This window comes from Peromyscus californicus, unplaced genomic scaffold (assembly GCF_007827085.1).
Source record: "Peromyscus californicus insignis strain IS unplaced genomic scaffold, ASM782708v3 Scaffold_6__1_contigs__length_162567912, whole genome shotgun sequence".
NCBI lineage: Eukaryota > Metazoa > Chordata > Mammalia > Rodentia > Cricetidae > Peromyscus > Peromyscus californicus.
Window position 1 is genome coordinate 81,488,396 of NW_026294584.1, and position 27,574 is coordinate 81,515,969.

The following is a 27,574-nucleotide window of genomic DNA, read 5'->3' on the forward strand; positions in this document are numbered from 1 at the left end:
AAAATATGAATTTGTAATTTGAGGATCTCTAATTAAAATTGTTCAATATAAATCTACAATTCAAGAGTATCTCCCAGGACAGAGCAAAATGAAGATTAGGAATAAGGAGATACTTACCTTGCTACAGATGAGGGATCATACCACACACAAGACCTACTTCATAGGGTAGAAGTCGATCATTGGTGTGTTTTCACCAAGCCCATGTGCACAACAGCAGGATTTCAATAATCCTAGCTTCACCAGTGTTCATGACTCATAGTATTGGAATGAGTTTCCGATACTGTCTACAGATAGTTTCTAGTAGCTTGGGTGAGAGACTCCGGGCTTCCTGATTCCTGATCTCTGGTTCCTGGGCTTGGGAACAGTTGGAATTGCAGTTCCCCCAAGTGTCAGTTTTGCAGGTAAAAGAAATGCAGGTACCCTGATGTGACTGAACTGTGGAGAGTCTGTGGTAGCAAAACTTGACTGCTATAAAGCAAATAGATTTCTTAGAAGGAAACAGGTGATAAAAGTCCCCTGATTTAACACCTTTCTCAGAAATATGAAATGGAAAAAATACCTCAAACCATAGCTCTTTGGTTATTTCTTTTGATTTATCCAAATGATGTGCAGTCAAAGGTCTCTCATTCTTAATGTCCCTTGAGCCATTACTGTAAATGAGACCGGTGTCTACATTTCCTTCCCTCCAATTTCTTCCACACTACAAGCAACTTTGGTGCTAGTTAAGTATGAGAATCCTGTTGGCTAGAGACAGTAAAGGAAATAAAGTGTAGAATATACACTCTTTAATGCTGTTGTTGACTGACATTGTTATATTCTTAAAACTCCTAGCCGAGTGTTGTCTACCTGCAATCCTACTACTCTGGAGACTAAGGCAAGAAGGCCACGAGTTCTGGGGTAGTGTGAGGTACGCTGAGCTACAGAGGGAGACACTGTTTACAAACAAGCAAAGATGAATTCCTGCCTTTGCTCTCACTGAAATTATCTGATATTCTGAAATATTGTACTGGTGCCTTAGTTTTTTTATGCTTGTAAATTTCGGTAAGTTTCATAGTTAACTGATATGTTTTATTTTTCTAAGCAAGTGTACTCCATTTTCATGTGTGTGTGTGTGTGTGTGTGTGTGTTTGAGTGTGTGTGTGTGTGTGTGTGTGTGTGTGTGTATACACACACTACTGTGGGTGAATTTAGGTATAAGGCTTCTTGAACACACGAACATGTTATTTTAGGTATAAAAAAGTGATTTAAGCTAAACATAATATTTAAGGCAATATTAGGAAAATGTTTTCTAAATTCTGTACTAGATGTGGTATAGTTCTCTATATAACCATCCGTGGCCATACTTGGTATTCAGTTCATTCAGTCCCTGTTTCTGAGACACTTAGGTATCCTAAGCACTGGACGGTGTACTGGGCATTCATTTGTTACAGAACAAACCAGCTGATAGAATGTACACTCTGTTGCAGAAGAATGATCTAGATTGAACAGCCATAGGCTCCCAAAATAGTAAAATCACAATAAGTGCTGCCAAGAGGACTGAGAAAGTTGTAAAATTGCACATTAAAGGATTTCCAGAGACCTGGGAGTGATTGCTTTTTGTGGGAAGAATGGATCCAGAGGGAGCAGGAGCCCAGGGGGCAAGTGGAAAGGAGCACTGCACCTTGGAGGGACATGTCACCATGGTGACTGGGGAGAACACCAGAGAGATTCCAGTGACCCATTTGAGGGATTTAGAACCTTCCAGCTGCATTAACAGCTTCTGTCTCTGTGATGGAAGACCACAAAGACTTGTTTATTATGTGTGTAGGAAAAGGGAGGATGACAAGATCAATTGTGTTTTGAAAAGATGGCTATATCATAAGACAGGGAATGGGCAGAGCACTCAGGATGTCGCCATAGCGGCCAGTGTGGATGGTATTGTCAGTGGCTTGTACATGCTGGGGAGACATTATTTCTTATCAGTCAGCCTGACAAAGTATTAAATGCAAATGAAAGGTCGACACATGAGATTGCAGTTTTCAGATGAGGCAAGTCTCCCGTTCTGCTTTGAAGGCAGCAAACACGGAGACTGGAAGCATCAGCACTGTGAAGTGAGGGTCCTCACCACAGTCCCGGGTTCCAACCGTCAGTTCTTGGACGTGACCATTGTAGAGTTTTACACTTCCAGTGACCTTAGAGATCATACAATTAGGCTGTGATTCTCCTGAAGACTGACACCCAGAGAGTCGGGGGCTTAGGAGCTTACATTTAATTAATGTCAGGCCAAAAATACATATGGAGAAACAAAATATATCATTTCTAATCTACTATGTATTTTTCCCCTCCACGTCACTTTTTATTTTATTTTATTTTGATGATAATAGCAGGGTTTTGTGTTACTTATTGTCATCAACATATTGGCATAAAATAGTTTATGCTTTGAAATTTGCAAAAAGTCACCCACAGCAGTTACTAGAAAAAATAAGAGATAACTAAAAATTAAAAATGTTGTGCCTTCTTCTGATGGCTTTTTTTCTAAATGAATTTAATGGAATGAGAGGAGAGATTCATTTGCTCATTCACCACACCATATGAGCACCTGTTGATATTAAGCTTCCTGACTCTGCAGGTGTCTGCCCACTCTGAGCTGAATTTGCCCTACTTCCCCAACCAGCTCTCAATGTTGACTCACCACACTCACTGTTTCCTCTCTACTGAATAGGAATGACATGAAGGGCAGGCCAAACACTTGTGGTTGAGATGGTTCACTCGTGTGTGTGTGTGTGTGTGTGTGTGTGTGTGTGTGTATTATGTGTGTGTGTATGTGTACTGTGTGTGTATGTATGTACTGTGTGTGTATGTATGTGTACTATGTGTGTGTATGTACTGTGTGTGTGTGTGTACTAGGTGTGTGTGTGTGTGTGTGTGTGTGTGTGTGTGTGTGTGTGTACTATGTGTGTGCTGCATGTCCATGCATTTTGTGACGGCTGGAGGAGGCAATGATGTCAGGTGTCCTTGTCTATCATTCTCCACAGTATTCCTTTTTTTTTTTTTTTTTTTTTTTTTTTTTTTTTTTTTTTTTTTTTTTTTTTGGTTTTTCGAGACAGGGTTTCTCTGTGTAGCTTTGCGCCTTTCCTGGAACTCGCTTTGGAGACCAGGCTGGCCTCGAACTCACAGAGATCCGCCTGGCTCTGCCTCCCGAGTGCTGGGATTAAAGGCGTGCGCCACCACCGCCCGGCCACCTTTAAGACAGTCTCTCACTGATCCTGGAACTCAGATGGCAGCCAGCAGGCTCTGATATTCCTATCTCTGTCCCCTGGGGCACTGGGGTTATAGATAGGCTTAATAGCCATTTCTGGCTTTGGATGTGCTTGCTAGGGATCAGATCTCAGGTCTTTATCCTTGAATGACAGTTTTGTGTATCTTCCCAAGCTACTTGTGAATTTATGACTTTTGTACTTTACACAATTTAAGTGAAATGTGTATGTACTATGCTGTGTGTACTATGTTTAATAATCTCAAAAGTAAGATTATTGTGTATGTGTAACCTAAGTCATATACCTAGGAAATTTCCAATGCAGGTAGTCATAAGAATGTGATTGGAAAATATCATAAAAATCCGCAAGCACTATGTGTTCAGAGAGCATTGTTGCTTTCATATGAAGAAGCTAAAATTAGAATCCACAGGACTGTAGTTAGTTGTTTTGCTCTTTTGCCTCTTTAGGGGCCTGCTGCCAGCTCCCACATAAATCACACACACGGAGGCTTATTCTTAATTTATAGGAATTTATAATTTATAATTATAACTTTATAATTATAAATTAATCAATTTATAACTTATATTGCCCGGCCTTACCTTGGCTTGTTTCTTGTCACCTTTTCTTAAATTATCCTTTTGCCTCTGGGCCTTTTCCTTTTCTTACTTCTGTAATCTTACTTTCACTCTTACTCTGTGGCTGGCTGTGTAGCTCGGTGGCTGGCTCCTGATGTCCTCCTCCTTCTCTGGCTACTTCTTCTCCCAGATTTCTCCTATATATTCTCTCTGCCTGCCAGCCCTGCCTATTTCTCTCTCCTGCCTCGGTATTGGCCATTCAGTTCTTTATTAGACCATCTGGTGTTTTAGACAGCCACGGTAACACAGTTTCACAGAGTTAAACAAAGGCAATATAAACAAAAGTAACACACCTTAAAGTAATATTCCCCAATACAGGACTGATCAGAAGTTCTGGTTGGCAATGCACATAGATCCCTGCTAGGAAACAGAGGCATATATTTAATAATTTAATACACTAAATTAATACTGGCACATTACTCTCCTAATTTTAACAATATTTTATTAACTTTCTACTGGTGGGGCTCCTTTGGGGTCTGTTAGAAAGTTTGATACATATTTTTTATTTTTTATTTTCTGTGTATTAATGTTTTGCCCGTGTGTATGTATATATGCCATGAATTGCTTGTTGTCTTCCAGAGGCCATAACTGAGCAACAGATCCCATGGAACTGAAGTTACAAATGATTATGAACTACCATGTGGATGCTGGGAATCTAATCTGGGTCCTCTGAGAGCAGCCAGGGCTCTCAACTCCTTAGCCAGTCCCTGTTACATATTCTTAAGTGCTAAAATGCCATAAAAATTCAGTAACTGTCCTTATATATAAAAGTAAATGAAGGCATGTTTCTCCATTTTCAAGACAGTATCTTTCAGACTTTTTAGTAGTTTTATATACAAATGAGTATAACAATTTTGATGATGGCTCAGTGCTTACTAATAATGCATCCTAAAAAATGTCCTGAACCTGGTTAACATTTAATTTTAAATTTAGTAAAGGCAGATCCTGAAATGAAACAGGCTTGCTAAGCAAGTATAATGAGCTACGAATGCAACGCCCCAGAGAGAAACACATGTTGTAGAGATAGAATGACTTGTCAGCTTCAAGTACCTCCTGTCTTAAGTGAAGGTGTCATGCCTTTTATGATATTTATATTCTGACACATTCCGACAATATAGCACAGTCTTGATCGGCACAGCATATTTCCAACAGTGCGTCTTATCCTCCACGTTTGAATTATTTTGGAACTGGATTGTGTAAACTTCTGCTTAAACAATCAAACAACTTATGATCTTCACTGGTGTACTGAACTCCATCCAAGAATCCAAGGCAAGGTTTGGTTAAGTTAAACACAAAGCACCATCTGCTTCTTTAGCAATATAGAGATTCCTTTTTGAAGAGGAGGAAGTGAGTGGGGTGAGGAAGAGAGAGAAGACATTAATCCAGTGATGGGAAAGAAGGAACATACCTGCTTTTAGCGTGAGAGGATGTCGTCAGCCACTTGGGCATCTTTCCTCCTGTGGTCTTTAGAGCTAAATCTTTTGGTTCTAAAAATTATGTCTGACTTATAATCTGTTTCACTATGGGAACTAAATTTTGAAGCAACTCTAAATAAAATTTTCATTTTTCTGTTTTGCTTTCATTGATGTAAAAAATGTAAAAATAAAACAATGTAAATAATCTGCTAAAAACCTGAGTAAACCACTGTTGGTGACAATGACGTGTAACCCTCTACTCCTAACTGACAATAGCATTTGTCTTTCATTTCACTGTATGCAGTTAGCATGCGATCTTTTTTTCTATTTGTTAGGGTGGAAAGTCCTCACTGTGACCCATACTGGGATATGAAAACAAGAAATCCCCGATTTGGGACCTCTCAGGCTTGTCATCCTATTTTTCTCAACAAGATGATGAGTTCTCTGAGACAGTCTCCTATAGCCTTACCTGAAAAATCATTAGTCAATAGGAACCTTAGAAATAACAAGTTATATCTACTTCCACACATTAAGCTGTCAATATGATCATGAGTCAAGATGCTGAACTGACCTACTTCCTCAGAAGGGACCAAAATAGCATGATTGCGGCATGGCCCTCATCCTTGCACATTACATCTACTCGGGAATATTGTACTGTGTTCCAATTTTTAAAATTATATAGAACTAGTTACCTGCCAGGCAGGCACTCCAGCTAGTGGCAGTTCTGTGAGGGGGTGCACTTATCACCCCCACTTACAGAAGAGGAAACGCGGGAGGGGTGTGTGAGGAAATTAGACTCTTTCCCAGCGGCCTGCTCACCATTACTCTGCTGCTCTCTCTCTGTGGCTTAAAAAGTAGATAACTGGGCTTGGGGTGGGCGGGTGGAAGCAGCTCTGAGATTGTCATCCTATGATCTTTTTGAAAGCAACTAGTACTATTCACTTGGCTTTCTTCACCCCATTCATAAAACTTTAACAGAACTTTCCTAAATATTTTCAAAAGAATATGCCATAAATTCTAGAGGTGATTTTAGAAAAGGCTAATAAGTTAACAATCACCTTGTTGGAGAGGAATTAGATGTATCACGGCAAGACCTTTTGCTACATCATGTTATTGATAAAAGACATGAGTGATTCTGGGGCAAAATCAATGATCCTGCAGGGCAGGGGATGGATGTCACAGACACAAGAAAACATGAAGACCAAAAAGCCAGTAGCTAGCCTTGGGAAGATGGCTCAGTCAGGAAATTGCCTGCCAGGTGAGCTTGAAGACCTGAATTCAGGTTCCTAGAACCTACTTAAAAAGATGGCTGTGGTGGTGCATATCTGTAATGCCAGCATGAGGAAGGCAAAGAGAGGCAGATCCTCGGAGGCCTCTGCCAGGCCAGTCTAGACAATCAGTGAGCACAGATGCAGTGAAAGACCCGGTCTCCAAAGATAAGGTGTGGAGCACTGGAGGAACATACCCAACAACCTCTGACCCTCACATGAATACATGCATACACATTACACACACATACACACACACACAAAATAAATAGATTTTAAAAATAAAAACCATTGTTCACTCATTGAATGTACAGTGAGCAGTATGGTCTAAGCACAGTGTGGTCACCAGTGTGTTGGTTTTGTAACTTGCTAGTTAACAAAGCAGAAACTCGACTAGTTGCGTTTTTCAGTACTTCAAGATTAACTATTAGGGAAGTCCAGCTTGAATGCACAAAGAGATTTAAGAGATTTGGTACGCAATCCTGCCTTTGTTTTTGCACTGTTTATTTAGCATTCACAAGCAATTTTTAAATTTTACTTGTTTTTTAATTGCCATACAAGGTAACAACAGGTTTCTTTATGGCATTTTCATGCATAATTTTTTGCTTGACACTTCTGTACCTCCAACACAGTTGCTCTTGAAAAAAATCATCGTCTTTGAGGTGGTGGGATGACCAACTCAGCTGCTACCCAGGCCCATAACCTGGGATATGAGCTAGCTCATCCCAACATGTACCCCATCTATGAACTGTTGGAGCATGTGAAGGGAACAAATCTACAGATCCAAAAGAGCAGGATCTCTATGACACAGGACAACAGAATATCCAAGAGGAGCCCCGGTAAGAGCCCATTATCAGTGGGTAGCACAGCGGAAGCCAGAGGCCTCAAGCCAGACCAATGACTTGTGGCAATGAACACTTGCAAGTAAGATGGGCTCAAGGGTGAACTATGGGACTCAACGGCCATGCTACAGCTTCCTCGACGAGATTCTTCTCTCTCTCTCTTTTGTTTGTTTTTTGTTTTTGTTTCTGTTTCTTTGTTTTGTTTTGGGACAAAGGTTGCAAGGGCAGAGGGCAGAAGTGAGGTGACAGGGAGATAAGTGGGATCACAATGCATGATGTGAAATCCACAAAGAATCAATAAAAGTTAAAAAAAATAATCATCATTTTCTGTGTCCAGCTTGGTTATTTCATTTAAGATCGGTTTCAAGTATTTAAAATGTTTAATGAGATAAACATGTCTTGAATTACATTGTATAATAAGTGAAGGAGCTATAATCAAAGATAGTTGCAGTGTGTTCCTAGTGCCAGATGGGCCTCTGACTCAGAAACTCTTGGCTGGTGTTTTCTCTGCCTGTCTGCTAGTCTTCACACCACCCAAGAGAAATCCAGTAAGCTCATGACCACCCAGTGAAGGGATCAAGTCAAGTCCTGAGTGAATGTGTATTGTTTGACAAGGGCATGACCATGTCAGAGATCCCAATACCTCAAACCCATGGGAGTAGCAGAGCCTTTCCATGGTAAAGCTCAGAGAGATGGCAAAGTACAGAAGATGTCAGTGGTAGATTTCTCCCAGCTTTCTGTCCAGATGACTGCATCCTGAAGACTGCTCTCCTACAGAGATTTTTTCCTACCAAGATTAGCTAAATCTGCCTTCTTGTTTACCTGTATATACCAACCCTGTTGCTCTGTTTATCTGTATGCAATAACCCTGTCTCCCTGTTCACTTAATAAAATAAACGCTCTGAACTTCTGGGTACTGCAGCTTCTCCATCAAAGAGCACCAACCACCAGATCCCAGCTTTTCTGTTTTGGGTGCCTAACTTTCATTTCTCTCATGACCTCTCATCAGCATTCTGGGCTGCTGGCCATGCAAGGACAAGACAATCCAGCTAGATGGACTCTGCTTTGTTTGCTCTGTGAAGATTTTTTGAGGAGAGTGTTTCAGTACAACTGTTTGTCTTGGGCCTCGGGGTTACCCTAACCTGGGATTTAGTGGAGATGAAGTCTGCAGGTTTCCTTTCCACGTGCGCCATTTTCAAGATTTCCCAGAATCCAAATAATGTGATGTAATGCCCATGACATCTTTTTTGAGGTTTCATTTATAACGTAAACCTTAGTATTAAAACAGGCATGCTTTTATTTTAAACTTAAAATGAAATATTACCTGTACAATGTGCAACTACAGAAGTATAAAAATGAAGAGCTAGGTGTCTGGTCCTCAAAGAGCAGTTGACTGACTGACTGGCTAGGTTGTTTGCCTCTCTGGGCTTCTGTTGCCTCCTTTGGGAACTGGGGGTGGTAGAGTTCTTGATGCCTTGGTTAAACTAATAGTATCTTTAAAGACTTTGTTACAAGCTTATTTATTAATTCATTTTTTAAAACACATCTTCTAGAACTGCCACAGTAGGCCTTCTTGCCCCTCCTTGTCAGGTACCTCTGGCTTTGCTCCTCAGTGACTGACGAATTTTGCAACATCTCTGGGGCATCATACAAAGAAGAGAGGCAGTTGCAAAATTTTGCATAACTAAGAGAAAAAAAAAGCCACACTAGTTGGTGGTCCAGTTCCTACAGCAGTCCCCAGAGGATCTGCTTTCATCTAGTAACCGGCTGCCTTGGTGGTAACAGATGACTTTGAAACAGCTGTCATAAGCTCAAAACAAAAAGCCACCCTCCCACACTGTGTCTAGGTAGCTCGCCAATAGTGAGTCCTTCTCAGAGATCTGGGACAATCAGACTTTGGGGGCTTGTTGTTATAATTCAAGAGAAACTGGAAAAATGCAGACAAGCTGCCCTCGTGTTCCTCACAGCCCCAACTCCCTACATTTTCTAAAGGGATCATGGAAAGTACTAGTTTCCAGAGGCATTTTAAATGTGTTAATTGCTTGCAGGAATTGGCTTTCCAGTTCTTCAAATTCAAGTGTCTGCTATGTACCATCTGAGGCACCATGCTGCCTGTGCAACTTTTGACATAGTTTGGGTTACTAAGTTGCAATTAATATTTAATAGAAAAAAATGAGGACAAAAAATTGTGTCTTTTAGTGGTAACATCACTAATTCTTCTGTTATTCTAAAAGTCATGGAAATAATTACTAACTCCCATTGAGTAAAATCTGGAGTAAGTGGCATTTTAGGAAAAAAGGCCTTGGTGGTACTGGGTGGTTAGGCACTCCTGGACAGCTTGTCCCTACAGTGTGGCTAATCGAATTGCAAGCATGTCAGTCTGTGAGCTTCAACAGTTTATGCCTTGCATGTTGGAATGCCCAGCCTTCTGCTCTTTGTTACAGGACAATTTCTCTCTGTCATCAGAATCTTCCTTAGCTGAAAGGCTGAGTCTTGCTTACACTCAGTGCTTTACCCTTTCGCTGAAGCAGGCAGAGGCACGCTTGTGGTCTATCTTCTCATGACTAACAGCACTGAAAATAAGACATGAGAATCAAATCACGGCTTTTGATGGAAAACGCATTTAACACTTAACAGGTGGCTTTCTCTCTGAGACTCATAGACTCTTCTTCCCACGAGACACATCTGAACTTTGTATCCTTTGCATTTATACATTTTGTCTTTTAGATTCCACGTCGACACCTCACAAATGAGAAACATAACGAGACTCTGGTAGCCATCACCCACCCATGTGAAGATTATGAAAGGTAACAACAGCAACGCTTGACTTAGAGCTTACATGCTCTGATGGAAATATTCTGCTTTCAGCATTTCTGTTTTCAGTAATGATGTGTCTGTTAAGAACTCTGCAGAGAGTCTGCTGGATGGAAGAGAATGGGGTGGAAAAGAGGAAAGAAAGGTGGTGGGTACAAGCATGAGCCATTTAAGATTTTATCTTATCATCTTCTTCTTCATCATTGTCATCATTATGAAACAGGGAGAGGGACACAGACAGCACACACACAGAGAGAGACAGAGACAGAGAGAGAGAGAGAGAGAGAGAGCGCGAGCGTTGCATGCCACGGCATGTGTAGGAAGGTCAGAGGACAGCTTTGAAGAATCGGCTACCTCCTTCCACTGGGGGTCAGGGGTCAAACTAGCCATGCAGCGTGCACTGCGAGTGTTTTCACCTGCTGAGCTCTCTCACGGGCTCCTGATGTGCATGACCTGAGCCCGTCTTCTTTCATTGCTATCCAAGAGGCAAGAAGCATGGTGGGTCATGGAAACTGTTTGATTTTTAAAGTATTTGGTGAAGTTCCATAGAGAAGCTTTTGTGCTGGAAATGATTTGCCGTTAGTTGTCCAAATGTTGCCTAGGGAAGCAACTCTTCCACCAATAAGGTGAAGAAGTATCTATTCTCCGTCGACTGATTTGCTTACTCTTTAGCTCAGGTTCAGGGTGAGAAGTCGGCCGCCTCCCTTCCTCAGCTGCACCCTTCATCCAATCAGTCTTTAAAGGACTTTCTCCCATCTCCTTCTAGTCACTGTCCCAGTGACTAACTCACTTCTCACTTGGCACCTTTTATGTGCAGGATACAGTGTTAGCTGCTTTCAGGAGGCAGAGATACAGCCTTGCTGCCAGCTGCTTACGAGCAAAAACTGAAAATCTACCTGCATAATTAATCATAATATATGATTAAATATTTTGCCTCATAAAAATGGTACAAAACTGGATGTAGTGGTGCACACCCGTAGTCCTAGCACACAGGAGACAGAAGCAGGAGAGTCTTTCCTGTAGACCAGCCTGGTTCTGGCAAGGTTTCTACACTTAAGGATAGAGATGTATGTAGAGGTGTGTAACACACAATGGTAAGGGGAGCTGAGCAGGGGTGTCAGGGTCAGGAAACAGGCCATTTGAACTTGTTCATCTTTATGTGAAGTAAAGGGCAGCTCAGATGAGGTCCCATGGAGAAGCTGAATAGCTAAGGACTTAGTCTATAAACGAATATCTCTTTGTTCCTGGAGACTCCTTTTTATAACACCGTTCTTTTAAACACACATCTAGACTTGATTTCATCTATCATTGTGGGTGTGTGGAGATCAGAAGACAGTTTTATGAGTCTGTTCTCTCACTGACACCTTCTGTCGATTCTAGGGATTGAACTAGGTTGTCCAGCTTAGCACTAAGCACCTGTACCTGTTGAGGCAGCGGGTCAGGCCTTTAATACCTTAAAAGTGAGAGATATTTAAAAACTTACTAAAACTCAGGTGCTTAACGTTGGTTTTCCACTGGAGACATACTTTCAGATTCTGAGTTTGTGAACAAAGTGCTTCCGATAGGAAGATCATGGGTGTGGCCAGGGGCTCTTGTTAAAGAGCTTGCACGGGGACCTGATGGCAGGAGAGTCAGCTAACAGTGTTGACAACTGATTCATGTAAAGAGCAGTAGTGTCAATTAGCAGCAGAGCTCACACTACCCCACGTGGGCACAGACTGGATCATTTATGCTCTTCTGTCTTCAAGAGACAACACATGCTGATATTTTACCATTAAATATTTACTTTATATATGTCTTAATTACAGCAATTACTGTTATATGATTCAAGCAGATGAGGTGATCCTAAAAGCAAAAGCTTGAAATAAAAATGAAGTTTCTAGCAACCTTAGTCAGTGGCTGCCTTCTTTTAGAGAGGTACTCAATAGTCTACATGGACATTTGCTTCTCATCTATTTTTGATGATCCTGGAGTCTTGTATATGTGCTTATAAATAGTGTATGTCAATTAATTATATGAATTATATAGAAATAAAATGTGTAAGACAGTTGTATGATCTGAATTTTTTGTTAATAAGCTTTTTTAAAATATATCACAATATTGATTTCTCCCATTCCTCTAAACTATTTGAATTCAGTGTCTTTTATGAGTATATTAACTTCAATTACAGAAAATTTAGTATTTTGGTACGGACTATTTATCATTCTATAACAGTGATGTGTGTGTCTTGGCTCCTTGGTAAGACTTTATCTACCTCAAGGGAAAGAATCCCCGTGCAGCAACCAAGCTACAATAAGTTTTAACGAAATATAGTAAGATGTGCAGTAGTCTGAGGATTAGTCATATTACAACCTCTGACATTAACAAAGAAAGAATGAGTGGAGTAAGAACGGGGAGGGGCACACCTGTCCCCGCTCTTGGGAGCTAGAGGCAGAAGGTCCAGGAGTTAAAGGACAATGTAACAAGTTTGAGATCCGCAGAGGCAAGATGAGACCTTGTTTCAAAAAAGACAACAAAATGAAAGAATGAACAGGGTAAGAGAGATGGAAGTGGAAAAATGGAGATACCCAGCGTTTGAACAAAGAGGCGGAAGATATTCCTGCCCTATCCCTTCTTTGTGTAATCTTCAGAGCCTCAGCCTATGGCCTTAAGAAGAAAATGAATCCAAGTTTTCAGACTGCTCCTTTTTATGTGGCATTAAATTGACTTGCTATAGCCATCCTCCAAGCTACTGTTAAGGTGCTATCCAGCATATTAATACTTAACCTGTTTACCCTGCCTGAAAGCCACATGGATGCCAACAGTTTGCATCATTTTCACACAGTGTTGAAAATTCTTTCTTTCTGAGAAAAAGAGATAAGAGTGGGCCCGTTTTAGATTATTTCTAAATTGTGCAGATAACTGGCAGGTTAACCTGTGTGGTGTGTGTGGCTAGAGGTTCAGAAAGAGGGAAGAGGGGGTGAGGCATACGCTGCAGTTGTATCTCTGGAATCTCTGCAGTTGTATCCCTGGCGGAACTGGAAGCTGGAAGGACGAGGTGAAATGAGAGCAGAAAAGGGAGAAAGTAGCCCAGGGAGTCACTGGATCAGCCATCTCTCACTGCTTCTGAACTAAGTCCTTTTGCATAGAAACGTTTCCAGTCTACAAGAGCCAAACTCAATGACCTTGAAGTTTTCGGGTTCACATATCAAGCCACCTTTTAAAGGAAAAGCAAGGATGAGGTAGAAGCAGCCTTGATATTCTCTCTCTCTCTCTCTCTCTCTCTCTCTCTCTCTCTCTCTCTCTCTCTCTCTCTCTCTCTCTCGTTTTCTGTGTTTTGTTTTGTTTTCAAGACAGAGTTTCTCTGTGTAACAGCCCTGGCTGTCCTGGAGCTCACTTTGTAGACCAGGCTGGCCTTGTCCTCACAGAGATCCACCTGTCTCTGCTTCCCAAGTGCTGGGATTAAAGGCGTGCACCACCATGCCCAGTTCACATGATCCACAGTATTTTTTAAGTAGCCTCACACAGCATGCCAGGATCCTGGAGTCGGGGCTTCGTTTTAATTTCTGTAAAGCAGACGTCTCTCTGATTTTTGCCATGGCATTTATTTTTAATATTTTAAACAGATTGTGCATTCCGAAAATTACAGTTACAGCCTAGCAAGGAAACTATAATGATTCATCTTAGTCTAAAGCAGAGCTCATCTCAGAAGAAGGAGGTGAATGTCAGTTCTTGTGAATTGCCTGGCATTGAACTCATGCCCCATAACAGTCTTTGGCCCCATATTATACACAATCTAATACCAGCTATTCATGGAGCAAACCCTGTTTTTTGGTAGCAATATACTCGTTTTCAGAAACTCTTAATGGAGCTCTTCTTTCTGCACATCCAAAGCATTCAAGTATCTTTTTGTAAAACATTGGTGTACTTTAAGAAAATTAAACAATGGGGTGTTTTTTTTTCCTCCATGTGAATAGCATACTCCCTTCCAGATGCAGTGTTTAGCAGCCAAACAGCTGCTATCTATTAAAAAAAAAGCCTCTTAAAGCTCCATTTATTTGCTCATAAAGGGAAGAGAAGTGTAAGTATGTTTATGGGGTGACAGGCAGATGTTTGGGTTGGAGCAGGACAATGGTGGTGGTAATCAAAAACTAAAATGATCTCTTTTATGGCATTGTAAGCAAATATTTTGGCCTCTTTGTTTTTAACTCTCTCCTTTCTTGGTTAAAGATTTAACTACTATGGACAGGCAGAGTAAAGGGGCTTCTAAATAGGTATTTCCTCTACTGCAGAAAAGTGAATTCTGTTTTATGTAGAGGAAAAAAAATCTCTTTTGAAGAGCTGAGTAAATACTTTCATGATGCAAAGAACATGATTGATCGTAATTGTTTTACAAATCGTACTAATTTTATTTGCTGTAGAAATGTGTCAGTTTTTCAGAAATTATATTTTTTCCAAAACAGTAAACAAACATCAATCCCACTGGATTTCTGACATCAGTTTAATAAGTTCTTTTTCTTTCCAAACTAAGGAAGACATGTGTCAACCATGTGCTTATGTGCCACATGACAAATGAAATTCATTTTTAGTTGGTGGAGAGATTCACAGACATGGTGCTGGGGAGCCATGTGTTTTTAGGAGGACTCTGTAAGGCTCGTTGTAGAAATGTTTTCTGTGAGGTTCGTCCATTTCTGAGGCCTCGCTTGTATGGAAAGCCCAGGCAGCTATCAGTGATGTATCTTTGTACAGATTTTAATAATTCGTGCTTGCTCAAATTTTGGACCCCGTGCGGCAATCACTTGTAAAATGATTACCGTCATCCAGGAAGTATTTGGGGGATGTTATTGGAAAATATAGAGCTTTCCCAATAATCAACTCACTATGAACCTACAAAGGAGCCTCACTGCCTCTTCTAAGTACAGAATTTTGTGTGTCTGGAGACTGGAGACTGGAGACTACACAGTTTCTCGGTGGAATAGTTTTGATGAAACCTTGGCACTGGTGTGGAGGTTTGCACTAGATCCTGGCAGCCACACACAACAAACACATAGCCAGGGAATGAGTTATAATCTCTCTCTCTCTCTCTCTCTCTCTCTCTCTCTCTCTCTCTCTCTCTCTCTCTCTCTCTCTCCCTTCCTCCTTCCCTCCCTCCCTTCCTCTCCCTTCTCTTCTTTCAGCAACTCTGAGTCATTCTCCTTTTGTGTAAAGTTTCAGAATTTATGCTGAATTGTCTCCTCCAACCTGATAAATACACAGACCCTCTAGGGTGATAACACTCCCTCTCTGTGGCTTGAATCCGAGGCAGTTCAAAACCAATCAGCACAATGAAAGACACTGTAGTAGCAAAATTCCAATTTTCAGGGTGTGTTGAAAACAGGAAATTTGGAACTCACCCATTTTCTGACAGGAAGCTGTGTGAACACACTGAAGAAAGAGCAGGTAGAGCAAAGAAACAAACTTCGGGAAACTCAGTGTGCTTTTGGTTTGGACAAGTTCCTTTTGTGAAAATTTAGCACCCTGAGGGGACCAGGTTCCCTTCTCTGGAGGCTTCATTCAGTAAACTCACAAGAGCCTCTGCTCAAACATGGCTTTACCATGGAGACCAGGAAATTATACTGAAAAGTCTTTTGAAATACATTTTTATTCTTCCCTTTCAGAAATGTTTGCCACTTGCTAGGTTCCTATTGACATAGACTGTAGGTGACATTGTGTATTCCAGTGTCCTCTCCCATTACACAAGTATGCAATAATTTAAATTGTGCATCTATTCATTTCCAAGCCAACCTAATTAGAGACGTTTTTCTTATTCACATCTAGGAAATTTTTCTAAATCAAGGATATTTTTGTTTTTCAAACCCATTTATTCTCATTGTTCTTATCATTAAAATTTCTTTAATCTCTTTATAGTTACAGATCTATGTTTTTAATTGTCACAGAAAATGCTAGCATGTGAAATACAAACTTTATTTTGAGATGCAAATCTATTGTTGATTTGTCCTTTTGCTTCATTTTTCTCTGTACTGTGTCACTATTTTAAAACACAGCAGTAAGCTAAACCCTCACACATAAATCACAAATTAAATATAAACATCACCAGTAAAACTCAGAGACATTTTATACCCCATAGCATCACGATTATTAATTGGAATCGGACACCGTTGAGTGCTGTTATTCCCAATCACACGGTATGTTTGTATAAGGTTGTGCACCATACAGACATTAACAAATTTAAAGTAGTTACACAGAAAGGGGCTTTATGGTCTACGGTTCTTCATCATTTCCCATCACATCCATGTGGTACCTGTTGCTTGGTTAGCTGCTCACAGGAAAGCACCTAACTGCAATGAGTGAGGGATAAATGATAAGTGGCCTGCATTCGTAATTTCTCTGCAGCTCACATCTCTGAATGTACAAATTATGACATTGCCATCTTCCTATTCTTGTTGTCTTCTACTTTTAGAAGTAGTTTTTATTTTTCTAATAATAAAATCGGAATATGGCTTACATCAGTTATTTCTGTGTGGGCCAATTCTAAGAAGTGGTGCATATATGCAGAAGCATTAAATGGTTGTGAAATATAGACAACAAGAAAAACAAAACACAACTCATGTTTAATCCCTCATCCAAGTTAACTTGTAACAGAATATTTTGGGTGTCCTGTTTGTTTGTTTACCATGAGATCATCAGAGATGACATTTGCTCTGCTTGTCTTGTTTTTGGCCGAGCTTGCCAGGCCATTCTCCTAGAACCATCCCCCTGCTGGACCCCGGCACAGGGAAATCGCTGCAGTTCCTCTTCTCAGGATGTCACACTGACTTGCCGCTCGGCCATATTTGTTCTTGAAAGCATGCATTGTGCTAGCTCCTTTTCCATTATTCCTAACACTCAACATTCAAATCAGGGTCCAATTAAAAAGGAAAGTACAAATATGTTAACATAACTTAGGCATCACAATTTAGAATAAACAATTTGAGTAAAGATTTAAAAAGAAAATAGTGGGTATGGGCCAGAGAGAAGGCTCAATGGGGAAATGCAATTGTCACCAAGCTGGACAACTTGGGTTTGCTCCCCAGGACCCACATTGTGGAAGGAGAGAACCATCTCCTCCAAGTTCTCCTTTGAGCACCACATTCACACTGTGGCACATGCACAAGCACCACACATATACACATACACAGAAGCACACACACTGTAAATACACACAATAAAAATTACTTTTAAAAATGGATGCATGATAAAATGATTACATCTGAATTCAAATATTTTTTATTTTATATGTATGAATGTTCACTCTGCATTTATGTGCGTGCACCACATGCACACCTGGTGCCTACTAAGGTCTGAAGAAGACATAGATTCTCTTTAACAAGTGTTACAGATGGTTGTAAGCAGCCATGTGGGTGCTAGGAATTGAACCCAGGTCTTCTGTAAGAGCAGCAAGTGTTCTTCACCATTGAGCCATCTCTCCAGCCCCAAATCCCTTTCTAAAAAAGAAGTTATGAAAATTTGCCAAGTAAGTATTTACTTGGAGAATATCCAGTCATATGGTTCTATGGATGTTTGTGTAACCATCTGCTTGTTTTGAGAAATTTAGCCTGAATTCAGTCATTTAACATTAGAAACAACAATGTAACAAACATATTGAAATATTTGGGTACATTCATTTTTATATTTTCAGGGTGAATTCCTAACATTGGAATTGTTGAGTGAAAGCATTAATAAATTTAAGGAGTTTGATAGGCAGTTCCCAATATTTTTTTTAGCAAAATGTAACACATCAAACCATCTCTACAGAAATATTATTTTTCCTACATTGTTTTTTGCTAGAAACATTGTTCACTATTGAATCAAATAATTCCATTATCATTTTTTTCTAGCGATGGTACAATATAACACTAGAGTTAGGAAACCACCTCCTACTGAAGTTGGTTGATATGATGGCCTGTTTTGGTTCTGAACTCCACTGAATCAAGAAGGTTCAGATATTAGTACAACACACTTCTTGGACACATGAAGAGAGGAACTGCCATGAATGTGGTTGACACCACCAACGGGTCCCTGGCAGCTGGCATGGGCTTACTCTTCCCCCTCTTCTCCTTGTCCTCCCCTTTTCTAACTCTTGACTCCTTCCTCTCAGCCATAACAGCACTCTGTGCTGCAGACTCTCTCCACCGTAGTAGACTAAAGTTTCTGAAACTAGGAAGAAAACTAAGTCCCCCCATCCCTTCTGTTGTTTCTGTCATATTTGTTACATTAACAGGAAGGGGTGACTAACACTGCTTTCTACATGTCCCCTCACCAAGTAAAAATAATGTCTGCCAGGTTTCCTCTTGGCCCATCTCGTTGCTCACCATCCGCCCACCCCTGCTCAACTCCCCCACTCCTTGAGCTCTGCTCTCTCCAGTCTGGGCTGCCCCTCCATGGCTTGAAATGTAATCCTTTTGCCCAGATTTTTTTTTTTTACCACCACAGGATTCATGACATTGGGCTGTTTTCCGGCTGTTCAATTTTGTGTTCTTTTCTGCTGAAGATGTAAAGCTATCTAAAGTGAAGGAAGAAAATTCAGACCACCGTAGTTGGCTATGTAGAGGTTGTGACTCCTCACTCCCACCCCAATCCTCTTCTGAGCCTCTTTTCTCTGACCCAAAGGCTCTGGCATCCATTTCTCTGGCCTATCCAATCTTGGGTTCTTGACTATCGAGCAGCGTTGAGTATGGGTTCTATCTTACGGAATGGGCCTTAACTAAAATCAGATATTGGTTGGTTACTCCCACAACCTTTGTGCCACTATTGCAACAGCACATCTTGAAGGCAGGTCATGCTTACAGAATGAATGGTTTGTAGCTGGATTAGTGTGCCTTTCTCCTTGGGTAGCATGCAGAGCACCTTCCAGTATGGAACACCAGTCTATAGGGGTGAAGAGTCTAGGTAAGCACCAGTTGGACTTCTCTATGCTCAATCAGTTGTGTACGTGTTGTCTTCAGCAATGGGACTTTGCCATCAATGTGTGAAGAGCCATGAGTAGCCTTGCCATTAGCTTGGTTGTTTGGAAGTTCCCACAGGACTCCTTTGGCCAAGAGCTAGATTAGTTATAACCCATTTTTGGTACTGAGGCCTCATTAGGTGATGAGAGATGTCCAGTTGGGGCTCTATTTCTCCTGTTATTTGGTGATTTTATTTAGATTGCCCTCACATGTGTATATATTATAGGAAGCTTATCTTGTATTAGGTTTCCATATGACCCTTAGTTTTAGCTGTCCCTCAGCATATTCCCTCCCTTGCTTCCCTTCTTTCTCCTCCTCCCTGTTTGATTCTCCTATTTCAGTTCCCTGCTCATTCATCCATAACTATCTATTTTATTCTTCCTTCCTAGAGAGATTAATCTACTCTTCCTAGTCCCTTACTTTCCATTTAACCTCTGTGGTTATCAGGATTGGAGCTTGCTTATCAATGACTTAAGATCTAACATCCACACACATGTAAATACATACCAAAATTTTTCTTTCTGGGTCTGAATTACCTCACTCTGGATGATTTTTTTCTAATTCTATCCATTTACCCATGAATTTCATAATTTCATTTTTTAACAGCTGAGTAATATCCCATTGTATAAATGTACTACATTTTCTTTACTCAGTCATTCATTGACATACATCTAGGTTGCTTCCAATTTCTGGCCATTATGAACAGATAGGCAATGAACATGGCTGAGCAAGTGTCTCTATAGTTGGATGAAGGATCCTTTGGGTTTATGCCCAAGAGTGGTATAGTTGAATATTGAAGTAGATCGATTCCCATCTTTCTGAGGAACCATCACACTGATTTCCATAGTGACTATACAAGTTTGCACTCCCACCAGCAATAGGTGAATATTCTTACATCCTCATCTTCTTACAACTCACCAGCATGTGTTGTCTTTTGCTTTACTGATCTTGGCCATTCTGGTTGGTATAAGGTGAACTCTCAAGGTAGTTTTGATTTGCATTTCCCTGATGGTTAAGGATGTTGAGCATTTCTTTAAGTGTTTCTCAAGGATTTGAGTTTCCCTTTTTGAGAATTCTGTTTAGATATGTACCCCATTTTCAACTAGGGTATTTGTTTTCTTGATGTCTACTTTTTAAAGTTCCTTATGTATTTTGGATATTAGCTCTCTATTGAATATGTACTTGATAACAAATCTTTTAACATTCTATAGATTGCCTCTTTGTCCAAATGATGATGTCCTTTTCCATACAAAAGCCTTTCAGTTTCATGAGGTCCCATTCAGTAATTGTTGATTTTAGTGCTTGTGCTGTCTGTTATGATCAGAAAGTTTTTTCCTGTGCCCATGAGTTCAAGACTATTTCTACTTTCTGTTCTACCAGATTCAATGTATCTGGTGTCATTGTATCTGGTGTTATATTGAGGTCTTTGATCCATTTTGAGTTGACTTTTGTGCAGGGTAGTAAGTATGGACCTATTTGGATTCTTCTACATGTGGTGATCAAATTTGACCAGCACCGTTTGTTGAAGATGGTGTCTTTCTTCGTGTGCATTTCTGGCTTCTTAATCAAAATTTGGATGGCCATAGGTATGTGGAAGGAGTGCGTATTTCTGGGTCTTCAATTTTATTCCATTGATCAGCATGCCTGTTTTTGTGCCAACTATATTTTTATTTCTATAGCTCAATAGTACAATTTGAGGTAAAGGATGGTGGTAATTCCAACAGTTTTTTTTTCATTCAGGATTCTTTTAGCTGTCCTGTTTTTTTTTTTTTTTTTTGTGTGTGTGTGTGTGTGTGTTTTCATGTGAAGTTAAAAATCATACTTCCAACCTCATTGAAGAGTTGTGTTGGAATTTTGATGGGGATTGCATTGAATCGATAGATTGCTTTTGGTAGGATGGCCGTTTTTAATATATTCATCCTCCTAATCCATGAGCATGGGAGATCTTTCCATCTTCTGATATCTTCTTCAATTTCATTCTTCAATGTTTTAAGCAAGGTAATTTACTGAGGAAGGATAAATAGCTAACTCTTGAATGTCCCTATTTCAGAATGCTGGGTCCTTTCTTCCTGCAGGCCATTATATCGTTATACATTGCCACCAGAACCCAGTGATTTGCTCCTTTTTCCAATCTGGAATTCAGCAGAACCTGCTGTGACAATATTCCTAAACCTAGATTTCTTGGTTTGGGATTGAAAATTAAAGTATTCTACTTCTTCACTGAGCCATAAAATTGATGTTTCTATCAAATCCCTGACCTCAGGGCTTTGAAAAGATGGCAAAAGAGGAGGCAGAAAGAGTATATGAGCCAGAATGGATGGAGGACTTAAAGCCTTCTAAACACAACTGGGCTAGTGCTCATGTGAACTCACAGTGACTGAGGCAGCGTGCACAGGGCCTGCATAGGTTGACGCCAGATGGGAGCCTAGAGCTGAAAGAAGTGGACCCATGCCCCCATCCCTAAGCCAGAAATCATCTCCAACTGATGACCTTTTGCAAATAAAACAGTTAGTTTTCTCCAAGGGAGTCTCATGGGGCAAACAAAGTACTCTAAAGGGTTGTCCCGTCCCCACACCTGGCAGTAGATAACCAACCCAAAATGATCTCAATGGCATCTTTGGAGGTTGTTTGTCTCATAGTTTTAAGTCAGGGCCGGTTTGGTTTTGTTTGTTTGTTTCTTTTCTAACTTACAGGTCCTGTGCACATACACTGTGCCTTCTAGCTTTGGGTTTTCATGAGATTCTTGTGTGAGCAAACACATGTGTCTCTGCACCAATATGTGTTTCCTGTTGTGCTTGGACTTTTTTCTTGTTTGGTTGTTGTGGCATATTCAGATTTGTTTGGTTTTTGTTTATCTTATTTTATTATTTATTCCTTAGATGCCTGTTTGTTTTCTAATGAGAGACAGAAAGAATATGGATCCAGGGGGGAGGGAAGGTGGGGAGGAACTGAGAGAAGAAAGGGGAGGGGAAACCATCATCAGAATATACTGTATGAAAAAAATCTATTTTCAATAAAAGAAAAAAAGACAGCTCCTCACATAAAATAAAACAAACATATCCATCTCACAAGTATGTGAAATTGGTTTTACATTTAATAAATGGTGAAATGATTGTGTGTGCAGTAAATAAATAAATCAAATAAAATATTCTGCTGCTATTTCTAAGGCGAGACAAATGCTGCCCTAACGCCTTGTGACAGTATTTGGAGATAGGGTCCTCTGGGGGATGATGGATCTCTCTGTGCTCCATCTTCTCAGCCCTGATGAGAGAGTAGCCATCCTCAAGCTCAGAGCAGAAGCATTCAGATAACAAGGCTGCAGAGTATGAAGTCGCGTTCAATTTCCCTCTCTTTTATTTACTAATGGTGTAATTTATTAGTGGTGGTAAAAATCTCACCAGAGCTCTTTCAGCAGAGCTGACATGGTGGCTCTTATTTGTTAACAAGTGATGAGCACTCACTACCTCAGTGATACCACTTAGAAACAGTACTGTGGTTAAGAGTGTGGTGTGTTGAGTCAGACTGTCTGAGTTCAACTCATATTTTTTAGGTAAGTCATTTAATCTCTCAAAAAAATCTTCCTTTTGATTCATTTTCCTGGTAGATCTAATAATAGTTGTTAGGATTAAATGAGGAATACATGCACAGGCCCTGCTCTGAAGTAAGTATTCAGTCGCCATGTAGGTGTCCTCACAACAACTAGCCAAGGTCACCATGTAGAGCATGGCTCACTGGAAAACATTTCACATTTCAACCAGTTTCTTTTAGAAGCAGTCATGTAAAAGTATATGCTACTGGATACATTACCAGAAAGTACTTATGAGAAGAATATATTGTTAAAAAAGTATCTAAGGGAAATATATAGTTAAAAAATATTCATGGGAAACTTTATAAACATTTTCTGGGTAGGTGAATATAGTAGTCATTCCACAGGGAATCAGAGAAACCCTCTGTGATAGCTCCCATCCTTCATTGGCTGAGTGTTGGGTGTACAGAACTCACCTACAACACCCCACCATTACCACCTCCTCTGGACTTACCATTCCTTCTGCTGGATTCCTGTAAGCCACTTACAGATCAGTCTCTCTCTCTCTCTCTCTCTCTCTCTCTCTCTCTCTCTCTCTCTCTCTCTCTCTCTCTCCTGATAAATGTGGGCTTTTGTTTTGTACCACTTCTCTAAAGTAACCAGGCATCCGACAGTTCAGTCCATTATCAGCTGCCAAGTGTAGGTTTAAGTGGGGCTCCCTCAAATTTGATCATTTCCTAGAACAGTTTGCTAACTTAGGAACTTAGGTTTTCAATTTTATTATAAAAGATAGAGCCCAGACATACACAGATGTCTACAGCAATGAGTGGGAGGCAATGGACCGGGGAGGGCTTTCCTGCCCTTCCTGAACCACCCTAATCTATCTGTGTGTTGTCAACAGGGAGGATCTGCTCGAGATTTCCCTGGAGATTGTGGGTTAGGGAGACATCCTCACTCTCCAGGAGTAGGTGTACTCTTACTGAAGCTTTGGGTAGACTCACCCAAAGCTTACCCCATCCTGAAGCTTTGGGTAGACTGCACAGAGTCACTTCATTACCATAAACCGAGGTGTGTTCCAGAGGGACTATTTATAAACAATAAAGGACGGGAAATCTCACTTGTCCAAAGATCTTTGTGCTGGGCCAGAGACAAAGACCAATCAAATCTCTGATTATATTAAGTTTGGGTCCCCTTCTCTAAATTGTCCTCTCTTTTGTGCCCCAAGTCTTCAAGTTTACTCTCACTTTTATTCCCAACACCTTCCCTTAGTGTTAGAACAGCTAAACAAAACACTTTAAAGATTACCAAAATGATGAAGCCACACAGTGTACAATTTTAAACAATTTTTTAATTTTAAATTATATGTAGGCAAATATGCCACAGCCATCTGCGGAGGTCAAAGGAGTCGGTTCTCTCATTAACCTTTACATAGGTTTCATGAATCAGACTCAGGTCACCAGCCTTGCATGGCATGATTTTAAATTTTTATATATACATAATATATAGTGTGTGTGTAGCCAATCATTTCCTCCATTAACATTTAACTATTATACTTTATTCCATAATACAGACTGATATCTAGCAAATTTCAATAAAATCCACTTAAAAGGAGTCCTTGCCTCCTCCTGGACTTGTTAATTTTCCCTTTGATTCAAGAATTTCTCTAAGCAAAGGTTAATGAGCTTTTCATGAATTAAAACACGTTGCTGATCTGTCTTTTACACTTTTGAGATTTTGCTGGGTTCTTAACAGTTCTTTATACTTCTGAATAATTCTCTGAACACCCCAGATCACTTCTTCTTCAATCTCCAGTATTAACATCAGCAACAGATACAAACAAAATGAAAAGCAGCCCAAATCCGTCTCCATTTTCACAAACACTGCTGTAGGAGCACCCTTCCCCCTGCCTGACCACCTCTTTTTCTTGGTTTTAGCTTTTTGCTCTTTTCAGTTGATGCTTAGATGTATAGTTTGTTTTTTAATATAAAGGCCAACAAGGAACGGTCATGAACACAAAGTTACATACCTTTGCACCCTAAAGAGTTTTCTACAAGAAGTCTTGGGTTGCGACATATTTAACATTTCAACAACTTGAAATAAATTTGTGCATAAAAAAGTGAGAACTGGGTCTGGACTCAGAGGTTAAGAGCACTGGCTGCTTTTCTAGAGGTCCTGAGTTCAATTCCCAGCAACCACATGGTGGCTCACAACCATCTATAATGAGATCTTGTGCCCCCTTCTGGCATGCACGCATACATGCACGCAGAATACCATATACATAATAAATAAATAAATCTTAAAAAATGAGTGAGAACCAATATATAAGTGATATATATCTATGATAAGACACCTGTGACAGGATAGGTATGGTGGAGCCTGATGCTCTGCAAACTAAGACAGGATGCTCAAGATTTTGAAGAAAAAAAGAACCTCGTATATTCTGCAAACATCTGGACGGACACATATCCATGTACACATTTATTTGTATGAACACAGAGAACAATCTGACAATATCCTCATAATACTGCACATCATAGTCCAGTGGAACTGAAGGAAGAGCAAACATGGTTTCTGTCTTTTCTAATATTTGTATTTGTATGATGTAAAAATACCCAGTAGTGTAAAACCAAGGGTCTAGGAACAGATGTAGCTCAGTGACAGAGCCTACCATGTATAAGACTCTGAATTGGTGGCATTGAGAAATTCTTATATAAATAAAGTAAAAATAAAACAGGCTACCATATAAAAATATGGGATCCAGTAAGTAAATAAATAAGCCAATATAACAGAGTGGATTACCTAGATTTTTTTTATGCCAGTGTCAATAAAATGTGGCATTTAAAATCAACAGCATGATTCCAACACTGGAATTGATGTGAAGTCGTTCCCTTAATTTACACATGAGCAAAATGAGATTTTCATGCACGCAGTGGGTTCTTGCAATACAAATGTTAAATAAGTAAATGTATGTGCTAATATGACATGGATTTATGAGCTGAAAGACTTTGTAAACTACAGCTGGCTGGTGGCAGAGGTGTGTCTAGAGTCCAGCTCTTCCAGTTGCGTTCTGGGACTCTCTCCATGTTGGCACATGCTTTCCATGAAACACAGATGGGCATACACAGACTCTGCTCTCATTTGCCTGAGCTAACGGTGAACAAGTATGATCATATCTCTGTTTTAGAAATGCTAATAATACAGAATAATACTTAGAAAGTGAATGCAAACACATGAGACACAAAATGCTGGGTATTGACGGGACATCCCAGTGTGGACCCCACCCCCCACCCCCTGCAGCTGCAGGAAGCCACCTGGATGGAGCAGCCTCGGGGTCTTTGTGACATCATTCCAGCATCAACTTCAGTTTGGTCACCCAAGTTGCTCCCTGGTGGAACATCTGCTTTTCAGGGGGTTCTGGACTTTCCTCACACCTCAAAACTTTCTTTCCTGCCCCCTACTCATCGACACTCATCATTAGAGCCCATTCACAAGTCAGCCTTAGTTACTAAAGCCGCCGGATTTCCCCTTGACCTTCAACTCCTACTCTCTCTCCCAACACCAAGTTGCACTTTTACTTGCAGTCAGTCTCTTATCACAAAGTGACCTTTGCTTTTACTCTAAGCTAGCAAATCAAAGAATCAGTTTCCCTTTGTGACACTGCCCTCCTGGCTCAGTTACTGTCCAGTTTGTGCTCAGATCAGGGTCTCAGGAGAGGAGCTGAAATGGCCAGTGAGGCCAGGGAGCCAGAAATCTGCTGGGGGAAAAAAAAGAGCAGTGTGTTCTCTGAGGATGTTAAAAACAAACAAAAATCCTGTGGAAAAACGGATGGGAAGGTAATGGCTGGCAAATGACTCCCTGATCTTTAAACCACAACCAGCAGTCAGTCACTGCTCTTAGAACTGAAGTGTTCCACCGAGGCAACAGCACGTAGTGTAATCAGCAGGCTATGGGTGGTTACCTAATGCTCCCAGGGAACCTGCTGGCCTGGATATGTGCTGGGCCCCTTTATACATGCCCAGATTCTGGAGACTCAGCAGCTGCCAACTGCCACAGCTCTGTGTAAAGCTGAAAAACGCTGCTCAGAAGTGTGGAAAACCCCCGCAGCCTGGCGAGTTCTAACTAGGTACAGTTTTGAGAAACCAGGTCTAAATAAAGAGTAGTAAGGGCCTTCCTATAAAGTTTTTGAGAAATCTTAGATTGTCAATATTCTACTTAGTTCAAGATTATGCAAAAAAAAGAAAAAGACTCTGTGATTCTTGTAGTGCCTTCTTTGCAAAAAAAGTCTTCCACAGTTGGTAAAGCCGTGTTCTGCATTCTCGGGTGTGGTTGCTGTCACTGGTTTGGGTGGTAACAAAGGCAGGGGAAGTTCAGGAGGATATCTCTGTCCTTTGGGGGACAGGAAAGGAACCAAGTAAAAGTGGCCACATCATCCTGTCTTACAAACAGAATGAATGCCAAATGTCACCCCAACTGTGACAATGTCCATTAAAGTGGCCACGCACCGTCCCCTGGGCATCACTGGCATGCATAGCCACCTCTTTTTTCCCCTGGGCAGGAACACCACTCAAAGGTTCTGTGCTTGACAAGCAACAAAACAAAACAAAAAAAACAAACCAGTCTCCACCATCACCCTTCAAGCCAGGTGTGGGTCAGCAATCTTCAAGGCAGATAAGCCACCTGATCCATCACCTGCTCCGATGTCACCTCACAGCTTCCTGGACCTCAATGTTTCCCTTAGGGTACCACAAGGATGCTCTGCCTGATGCATTGTGATTCAAGGTGTATATATGAGCATCTTCTCTTCTTTGGAACACTGCTTTCTGGCTGCTGCAGCTTGGCACCCAAAATCAGTTCCAGTTGAGTGCAGGGGAACTG

General features: G+C 40.6%; 1 protein-coding gene across 1 annotated transcript in view; it reads left to right on the forward strand.

The window, feature by feature from the left end:
• The first annotated feature begins 2,003 nt into the window (after positions 1–2,003).
• Tnip3 (TNFAIP3 interacting protein 3) overlaps positions 2,004–27,574 on the forward strand; it is a 95,049-nt gene continuing 69,478 nt past the window's right edge. Inside the window, exons 1-2 of the mRNA XM_052721517.1 lie at positions 2,004–2,147; positions 10,124–10,203. Coding sequence (XP_052577477.1) covers positions 2,004–2,147; positions 10,124–10,203 — 224 coding nt within the window. The remainder of the gene's footprint in view (positions 2,148–10,123; positions 10,204–27,574) is intronic.